This window comes from Chrysochloris asiatica, unplaced genomic scaffold, assembly GCF_000296735.1.
Source record: "Chrysochloris asiatica unplaced genomic scaffold, ChrAsi1.0 scaffold00177, whole genome shotgun sequence".
Taxonomy (NCBI): Eukaryota; Metazoa; Chordata; class Mammalia; order Afrosoricida; family Chrysochloridae; genus Chrysochloris; species Chrysochloris asiatica.
Window position 1 is genome coordinate 2,112,530 of NW_006408695.1, and position 10,760 is coordinate 2,123,289.

General features: G+C 37.0%; 1 protein-coding gene across 1 annotated transcript in view; it reads right to left on the minus strand.

The window, feature by feature from the left end:
• The window catches only part of CLDN16 (claudin 16), a 39,248-nt gene that overhangs the window by 12,681 nt on the left and 15,807 nt on the right, over positions 1–10,760 (minus strand). The window contains 2 exon segments of the mRNA XM_006871872.1: positions 2,799–2,963; positions 7,029–7,131. Of these exon segments, the coding sequence (XP_006871934.1) occupies positions 2,799–2,963; positions 7,029–7,131 (268 nt within the window).

Sequence of the window (10,760 nt, forward strand, 5' to 3'; positions counted from 1 at the left end):
GTTCTGCTGTGCATGGGGTCGCTATGAGTCGGTTCCAATTCGATGGCACCTGACAACAACAACAACAACAATGGCAGCAAACAGCTATGTGAAAAGGTTGTTTCTGAAATTTGTACTCTCAAAAAAAGCATTCAAGATATTGTTGTTATTGTTTTCCTTCTAAAGAATCAGTGATGTCTAAGCCGACTACCCTTTCTTACATTCTTAATTGTCTAATGCTACAAGTTTCAGGAGGATTAGGTCATGAAAATATACCCTTCAGATAATAGAGTATAAATTGCCACACCTTTTCTATAATTCTTTTACTTACAGGTTTAAGGCATATGTTCCTTTTTTGAAATTTAGAAAGAGATTATGGAATTTATTTTATATAGAACCCTAATTCTGAGTGGTATTTCTATGGCTTTAGCCATTCCTGGTTATTAAATTAAATCATTCTTTCAACCTTTCCTGTAGGGATTTTTTTTCTGCTATTTGCGTTTTCTTGATATTTTGTTAAGTTTCTTGTTGTATATATATATATATTCTGGAACAAAATTATATGAAAAATTATGTGGTTTAAAAATTTCATAAATAAAACATATCATTGTATAACTAGGTGTATATGAGACCGTTGTTGTTAGTTGTCATCCAATCAACTTCAACTCATGGTGACACTATTTACTTGTACATCAGAACAAAATAATGTCTGGTCTGTACGTCTTCATGATTTTTGGCATGCTTGAGTTTATTGTTGTCTTCCAGCCTAGGGGCTCTTCTTCCAACACTATATCAGACAATCTTCTGTTGTGATTCAGAGGGTTTCCACTGGCTAGTTTTCAGAAGTAGAGCCCCCAGTCTTTATTCCTAGTCTGCCTTTGTTTTGAAGCTTTGTTAAAACCTGTTTACCATCATTTACTCTGCTGGTATTTGAAATACTGGTAACAAAAGTGTCAGCATCATAGCAACACACAAGTTATTTTAATATGACAGAATGATAGATGGATGGTGGATATATAGTGACAAATGTCTTAAAAAGGAAGGATTACTAAATTTTTCGTGACTTTTTAGTAAAAGTTTGCTGTTGTTGCTAATTGCAGTCAAATTTCTGAGGAACATAAACCCTATACAAGGTCATTATGTGTCAGAACCCACTTAACAACAACAAAGTTTATCAAAGAAGTGCAATGATTGTTCGTCTACTAACTCAAAGGTTTGCAGTTCAAACTCACTAAATACTCTGCAGGAAAAGAGACCTAGTGATCTGTTTCCCAAAAGATTATAGCTCAGGAAAGCCTACGAGGCAGTTCTAACCTTTGTTATAGAGTTGCTATACATAAGAATCTACTCAATGGCACAGAACAACCATAAGGCCTACCATGGCCTTGACTCAATCTATCTATATGACAAAAGCAGGCAAGATTTTAGTAGTGGCCTCAATTCTCTTCTATGAACTTGCTCTGCCAACTTGGAATCTTCACAGTGGAAGATATGGTGTGGCACTATAGGATAATTACTGGACCACAAGCTTGATTTGAACCACAATGTGGGCAGTTCAAATTCACCAGATGCTCCTCAAAAACCCTATATAGGATCACTGTGAGTCAGAAGGACCTGATGGCACTTAACAACAACAACATTATGGCTCCTGCTGCACCTCATTTTGAAAACAAGGAAACAGAAACATAGGTTAAGTCACTTGCCTAAGTGACATCACATGCATACATGCATGTGTCTCCAAATATTGTTTTTCCGATGTGCCTGTCCATTCACTACCATGTACTCTCTGGTCACGTTTTCATTTTTATTAGCTTTGCTAACACTTTTCTGCTACCTTATTGCTTTCTCTTTGGATCATGTTTCCATTGATTTACAACCTTCCCATTCTTTGATTTCTCCAACAATATGCTTCCTTTCAATTAACAGCAAGATCCAAAAGGGATATCATGTTGTAATGGAAGAAGACTCAGCTTGGAATTGAGGCTGTCTGGATAAAATATTATCTCATTCTATTTTATTAATAAGCACCATACAGAGTATTTACTGACTTACTGTTTATTAGTCATGCTTGATTTATTAGTCTTCGGAATTCTGAATATTCATCTACTTTTTAAGTGGGAATACTCCCTACAGTCTGTTTGTTGTTACCTTCATGATTAAAAGGGTTGACACATAAGAAAATTCTAACATAGACCTTGGTACACTGTAGGTTTTGTCAAAGAGTGGATGGATAAGGAGGTAGGTGTGGGGGATTATTTTAGAAATTAAGCTCTTCCAACACAAATGTATTTTTAAAATGTGAACTGTCATATAAAATTTAAATGATTAAAAAGGTAGTTCCAGAACATCAATAAGCCTTGATCTGTGAAATTAAAAAATATTAATTTTCTGATTCCAGAGAATAAAAATTAAGGCTTAAAATGTGTTCTTTGTTTTTTCAATCTAGACCACTAAGCTATGGCGATGGTGGTGGTGGTGTTTATGTTCCATGGAGTCGCTTCCAACTCATAGCAACCCTGAATAGGGTTTCTCAGGCTGCAAATCGTCGGTGGTGGTAGTGGTTATGTGCTGTGGAGTAGGTTTTGACTCACTGAGACCCTGTGGAGGGTTTCCGATGCTGTAAATCATTACAGACGTGGGAAGACACATCTTTTTTTTTTCCGTAGAAACGGCTAGTAGGTTCAAACTGCTGACCTTAAGGTCAGCAGCCCAACTCGTTATCACTAGGCTACTGTAGGATCCTAAAATGAACTTCTGTTTCCAAAGAGCATCCTTCCCCTTCCCCTTAAGTCTACCTCCATCACTGTCTAGACCAGTACCTGCTATTAGTAATGTGGTTCCAGCAACAAAGCAGAGGCGGGCTTTGATGTAGGGCTCATCAGGGAGGAATTTTATACAGTCAAGACCAAGGAGCAGAGTGACGAATCCAAACCCAGCGAGAATATCTGCAGTAATCATTAATGCCCGTGTAACCACCAGCTTCACTGGAAAATTGGAGTTTATGGTTATGACATAGAGGAAGGAAACAGGTTAATCCACAGAAATACATGAGCAGACAACTGCATGCATTTACACAGGCTTATTCCTGGAAGTCAGACTTTAAATTTGCATGAACAGGGAAATGAGTTTTTCATAAACTTTAAAAACATTTGTTTAAAATACACAAACATACATACAAACACAAACATTACATTCAAATCAATTCTTACTTATTGTGACTACGTAGGACAGAGTACAACTCCCCCATAGGGTTTCCAAGACTATAATCTTTACAGAAGCATACTGCTATATCCTTCTCTCATGGAGCGGCTGGTGGGCTCAAATTGCTGACCTTTCAGTTAGAAGCCTAGCACTTAACCACTCTGCCACCAGGCCTGATTCTTACTTAGTTTTGTTGCCATTCTAGAAGAGCGCCTGGCACATAACAGAAACTAAATAAGTGTTTTCTTTTTTTTGCCTTCCATTCTTGAATGAATCTTGTTCACAAAAAGCTGGATGCTGAATTGAAGGTGTAATAACTGTTCTGCAGAATGTACCCAATAAATACTGAATGAATGATTTAATAAATGATCACTGTACTCATTTGAAGCTTTATGGAAGAAAAATTTTAAAAACTCATCAAAATTTGGTACTGAGGAGTATGAGAAAATATTTCAAGACCTCTTACCAATTCAGTCTGATGGGAATCATTGTATCTTTATCAAAAATATTTAAAGGAGACACTTTCTCGAAGTCAGTTCATATCCCCTTTCAGTCCTTCAGATCAGGACTCTTCTTGGCCAAGATTCCAACCTTGCTTTGGCAATTGAGCATATTTTAAGGCTATAACCAGTAAGAATGTGTGGTAATATTAGGTAAATAGAAATGGAATATATCAGTAGTCTTTTTGCAATAGAAGATGCATCTTTGACTGTAAAAGTCTCCTGACCTGTGTGTCACACTTAAAATTGTTGTTGTTGTTAAGTGCCATTCCATCAGTTCTGGTTCATAGTGACCCTGTATAGGGTTTCCAAAGAGTGGCTAGTGAGTTTGAAATTCTGTCCTTGTGTTTCAAACAGACCTTACAGTCCAGTGCTTTATGCCACAGTGCCACACCAGGACTTCAATCTTTACATGAACAGACAACCTCATCTTTCTCTCAAGGAACAGCCAGTGGCTTTGAACCACTTTGTGGTTAGCAGCCCAACACCTATGCACAATGCCACTAGGGTTCCTTAAGTAAAATTAAAATGGAGAAATTATATCTACAACCAAGGGTTAATTAACTCATCAGAATTACTACTATGTTAGCTGGATGTTATAGGAGTAATAACATTTTTGTTTTTGTGGTCCAATATTGAGTTATGTTTTATCTTCTTAGTGATTTGAATTTACTTTTTTAAAATCAGTTTTTCCTCAGAATGTGACCTTAGGACCTGTTCACTAAAAAGTTGCTTGGAAAAACATATTCAATTTTCCATATTTAAAATAAAACACTTTAAGCTGCATCTAAGAAAGAGGAAAGTAATACGTATTATTAGTGTTTAGCTTATTAGTGGTGAAATATAATATAAATTTTTTATAATATATTTACATGTGACTATATAATGATGCAGAATGGAATTTGTCAGATTTCAAAAGTTGGAATTATTTTTTAAGTAACTCAAATATTCTAAAATAAGGCCCAGTTTCTCAAATTTGAAGGAAGGGTAAAAATATATATATGACTCATAAGGTTGTATCAGTTTTTATATTTCAGGGGATCCTCTTGATCCCTCAAATGATATGCACAGTATTGATCTTAAGTTTAGGCAATATGGTTTCCTGCCCAAGGCCTCACATCTCAGGAATGCTCATACTTTGGAGTGTGTGCCTTGAAGTTAATTCCCCTTTTGGAACCTAGGATGAGTCAGGGCTTGCAGTACGATTAGAAAAGAGTGCACTGAACTCAACTGGATCCTGATGGGTCTTGGTCTCCCCATCCATTTTGAAGAGCATTCTACCCTGGGATCGTGCCTGTAGAACCTATGGTCAGCCCAGTACCAGCAGGGCAACCAGAGAGCAGACTCCTACTGACTAATGAGGAATTTCTTTTCTTTTTTTTTCTTTTGACTGTGTAATATGTAACTAGCATAATAGCGTTAACATGCTGATATGGAGAACTCAAATAGTCTATATCACAAGGGGCCCTGAAATAATAGTATTTGTCTGGGGCCTTACACCCTAGGTATATATGACAACTGGAGGGATGGACCATCTACATGTGATTAAATGAAAAATTGTAAATACTGTAAATGAAATATGGAAATGTGATTTGCTGATAGTAACACCCTAGAGGATTGTGATTGTTGTTGTTAAGTGCTTCTGAGTTGGTTCCAACTCATAGCTACCCTATATAGCGTTTCCAAGGAGCAGCTGGTGAGTTTGAACCGCTGACCTTACAGTTCAAACCAATATTGCAATCTTGTAGAAGAAAAATACGGTAATGGGGCTTTAGTATATTATTTGAAATTAATAGGAAAATATCAAAAGAAAACAAAGATGAGCTAGTGTAAACAATAGATGAAAAAGGAACTAATTAAAATGCCAACAGTGTTTTTCTCTGTGTGGTGGCCTTTTGAGTGATTTTATTTTCTTCTAACACAAATGAACAAAGCATTATTTAAAGGTTTGAAATGTTTAGTATCCTTTCTATTTCCCAGTTCTAAGCAGCCACTGTATTTCTGGAATGGGCCCAATATCCACATAAATTTCCATTCTTATTTACCAAATCACACATCTTAGTAGGTAGGGCTAGGTTAGCATAGAGAGAGGGAAAAGAGAAAGATTTAGGAGACCTTTAAGACAGAAAGAAAGGCCTTATGAATTATGTTTAAAAAACACTTCAGACATCCAACTCCTAAATGGAAGATAAGGTTATTTTAAAGCACTGCTCCTTTCAAGTTTTTTTTTTTTTTTTTTCTTTTCTTCCCTATCATGGATTGAAATATATGTGATTGAAATAGGGAGAAAGTCACATTCCAAGGTTTTACCTTGTCATTTGTCTTGAGAAAAGAATTTGCCGTGTTGTGCCATTGTCCATCAGTTTCTTTGAAAGTAACTAAACCCCCTTTGCTTTAACATCTAGACTGGTATTTCTGCGCATGGTACTCTTTTAGAAAAAAAACTATGGAGAAAGATTGAGAGATTTTATAATCTAAGAGATATCTTCATTTATAAGAAACATGATCCATGATTATACCTAATTATAATTTAATGATAAATACTAGGAGTCCTGGTACGCACCGTGGGTTAATGCATTGGACTGCAATGTCAATTTGAACCACAAGGTTGGTGGTTCAAGCTCAGCAGCTGCTCCTTGGAAACCCTATATAGGGTCACTATGGGTTAGAACTGACTTGATGACACTTAACAACAACAATAAGAAAAATGAGTGAGATAGCTTATATACTCCTGGGTCACCTATGCTGACTATTTTTACTTTTTTTCCCCCATTCATTGGTTCTCATAATCTGGACATCTCTCTTGATTATCTTTCTGCCTGTCTGTTTTTCGGTATTTTTCCGTCTCTGTGCCTTTACCTCTACCTTTCTCTTTCTTAGCAAGCTTTCAACTGAAACAACTGCAAACGTTCCATTTGAACTAAGTCATAGCTGAAAGACATCTCTAAAATGTTTTTCGTCTAACCTGTCAGTTCTGATCATAAAATCACAACACCCTTAAGAATTCCTTTCAATTCAAAAAGAATTTACTATAGGCCTACAGTATATAGCACATTGTCAGGACTGTTGGGTGATAACAGAGATGAGTAAAATCATCTTTCTACCCTCAAGGAATTTATAGACCCATGGGAAAATATACAATAAGCTTTAATAAAAAGCTTCAATTCATATTTCAGAAATGAATTAATTCCGCTTAAAACATTTCACACTGGACAGAGCCCTTTTACAGTTTTGCAGAAAACTAAAACACACAATGAACACTAAGCTCAATTTTCTAAGTCTTCCCTTCCTGGCAAGCAGTTTCACCAAACCCTTGTCCCTGGTAGCAGAGGTCTAAGGCATACATACAGGGATGTTCAGCAAGTATAGAATCGTACTCATCACAGGTGCGAATCCCATCAAAAGCATTCGTGACACACTCCCACCAGAGGCCGCGGCATTTTGTGCTCACCTGGATGTGAAGAAGACACCAAGTGAAACAATTCATGCAGACACACTTGAGTTCCCCTCGATCAAAAGGGGAACTTGGAGGCTGTGAGTTTGATAGCAAAGTGCACTGGTTACACGCGTGATCTGAATTTCATTTGCAACAAACAATGCATTTACAGTATTTCCCCTTAAGGTTTTCCCACCAGGAAATAAATCCACTTCCTGGTTGGGGTGGGGGTGGGGCAAAAATGAGTCCTGCCTCCTGGTGTGGCACTGTGGGCTAATGCGTCAGACTGCAAAGTCGTTTGAACTGCAAGGTTGGTGGTTCAAGCTTACCAGCTGCTCCTTAGACACCCAATAAAGCATCGCTATGGGTCAGAATCGACTTGATGACACTTAACAAAAACAAGATGGATAACATCAACACTAACTCTATTCAAATGCCAATGTCTGGTTGCTTCATTGAGTTCCACATGGAAACAAATCATTTTACTTCTCTATGCTGATATTTCCTCATCAAAAAATCAGTGTGCAACACAAGATAACTGTGGGCATCTTGCATCTATTAGGCATTTATATTAATTTTTCTCTTCATCATGAACACTGAGATCTGTGAAGAAAGATGTTATTTTATATTAATTTAAATTTTAAAATGATGCTTAAGAAAGCTATAAATAAATGAAATGTTAAGGCCCCAAGTCATCCTCCTCCCCTACTGAAATTCTTAAGCTACAACATGGATATAAACAAACTGAACATCAATTTCATACAGTCTGACACCTATAAACCACTTTTACTTGGAAATGCTGTGCAGATTCTAGAAGGTACCCGTGCCCTGAGCCTTCCCATGCTTGATCTTTACGTTACATATCACAATGCATTTCTCACTCAGAATGGTAAACACGCCATCAGAAGAGTTTCAAGTATTCTTGACAGAACGCATACAGATAGAACAGAGTAATTATGATGGTTTCCTCTGAATCAATTATGAATCCACATTATATTATTAATCTGAGACTGGTTTACAGAGCCTGATGTGGTTCTGTAGGATAAACACTGGACTGCTAACCATACGGTCGTCAGTTCAAACCTACCAGCCACTCTAAAGGAGAAAGATGGGGCTTTATGCTCCCATTGAGATTTATAGTCTCGGATACCCTGTATAGGGTCACTATGAGTTGGAATTAACCCGGGGGTAGTGGGTTGAGATGTGTTTAGTTTTTAGTTTAGTGACGTTTAACCAAGAATTATCTTGCAAAACATTTTTTTTCCCTTAAAGATGTAATGTGTAAAAGAGCAGGGGAGTAAGAGAAACCGGAAGGCACAAACTCATTGCCATAGACTCATGTCTTATACGTGGGATTTCTTCATAGCCTTTTTTTTGCTCTATAATCTTTATGGAAATAAGTTGCCAGGCCTTTATTACATAGTGCCATAGGATAGATTTGAACAGCCAACCTTTGGATTAGTAATTGAGCACAAACGATTTCAGCCATGTAGAAACCTAATATGAAGGCTGTTGTTGTGTGTCTTCCAGTCGATTCTGACTCATAGTGACCCTACAGGTTAGAGTAGAACTACCCCATGGGATTTCCTAGACAGCAATATTACAGGAGCAGACCTCTAGGTCTTTTCTCCCACCAAGTGGCTGGTGGGTTTGAACTGTCAACCTTTAAATTAGCAGCCAAGCAAGTAGCCATTTTTACAACCAGTAGGGTTATAATTGAGGTTCAGAAGAATCAAGGTAAATAAAAACACTTTGCTTTGAAAAAAAAAAAGAATTCCATCAGGAACTATATGCAGCATGAAACTTTGCCCCCATGTTGTGGTCTGTGCCAAAGAACCATTAACAATTTTGAATGTGATACTTCTATTCCTACTTGGTATATAAAATACTTATTACTGGTGGTGGTGGTTAGTTATGTGCTGTGGAATTGATTTCGACTTATAGTAATCCTATATAGGGTTTCTGAGGCTGTAAATCTTTACGGGAGCAGAAAGCCTCATCTTTCTCCTGTAGAAAGTTGGTATATTCAAACTGCTCACCTTGTGGTTAGCTATGCAACTCATAATCCACTATGCTACCAGAACTCCTTAAAATATGTATTAGTAATGATAAGTAATACTAAATTGAGTATGTTCAATTAATTAGGTAGCATTCTAGCATTATTCTCAGGGTCAGCACTGGACTTCAAACCATAAGACTGGCAGTACAAACCCACCAACTACTCCTCAGAAACCCTGTACATGGTCACTATTAGTTTGAACTGAATCGAAGACACTCAACAATTACAACAATGCTTTACAAAGACAGTATGAGAAAGATAACATTGTTATCACACATTTTGTGCTCCGTTAGAAAACATAAAAGGTTAAATGATATTTCCAATAAAATTTCAAGAAAATATTTAATAAATGGTGGTGATAGATTTTCAACACAGCGTTCTGAGTGTACACTCTTAGACATCACAGTATATTTAAAAACTCTACTGAAAATGCCAAATACATTTCAGGTTAAAATATTCTAGAACTGGACATAAAAAGATAAAGAAAGTCAGCCTACAGTTTGACCTCAAAGACATTACACTACTAATGTTAAATCCAGAAGTGATATGCTGGATTTAATGGAAAATTATCTGACCCCAGAGAACCACAGAGACCAAAAATTTAATGAGGAACATGTGTCTTGTGTAATTAACGCATCCATTTCTAAAGAAGGATGTGAACATCTAAATTTACATATATGTTCAATGTAAGTTATTGTGGAAAAACGTATAGACACAGATATAAATCAGCACAAATATGAACTGACACTGTGTTGTAACATTGGGAAAGACCTTACCTCTTTTGAGCCTCAATTTCCTTATTTGTATAAAGGAGATAAGAATAGGGTGGTTTTAAGAATTTAAAATTATAAACACACATACTATACAAATGAACTGTGATATTATTAAAGTGCTAAATGTCGTATAACCAGAGTAATGGCTTTGTGTCAACTTAGTAGCTAGAACTAAAGAAGAAGAAATTAGATGTACTGGGCTGAATGGTGGACCTCCCAAAAGTTATATTCACATCCTAATATCTGGAACCTATGTTGTTGTTGTTATTGTTAGGTGCCATCAAGTCGGCACCAACTCATAGTAACCCTATACACAACAAAATGAAACACTGTCTGGTTCTGAGCCAACCTCACAATTATTGCTATGCTTGAGCACATTGATGCAGCCATATTGCCAATCCATCTTGCTGGGGGTCTTCCTCTTTTTCTCTGACCCTCCACCACACCAAACATGACATCCTCCAGTGACTGGTCCCTCCTGACAATATGTCTGAGGTGTAAGAGACAAATCTGGCCGCCATAGCTTCCAAGGAGCACTCTGGCTGCACTTCTTCCAGTACAGATATGTTTGTTCTTATGGCAGTCCATGGTACTTACAATATTCTCCTCCAACACTATAACCCAAATGCGTCAATTCTTCTATGGTCTTCCTTATTCACTGTCCAACTTTCACATACAGATGAGGTTATTGAAAATACCATGGCTTGGGTCAGGTGTACCTTAATCCTCAAACTGACATCTTTGCTCTTCAATGCTTTAAAACAGTCTTGTGCAGCAGATTTGCCTAATGCAATATGTTGCTTGATTTTTTG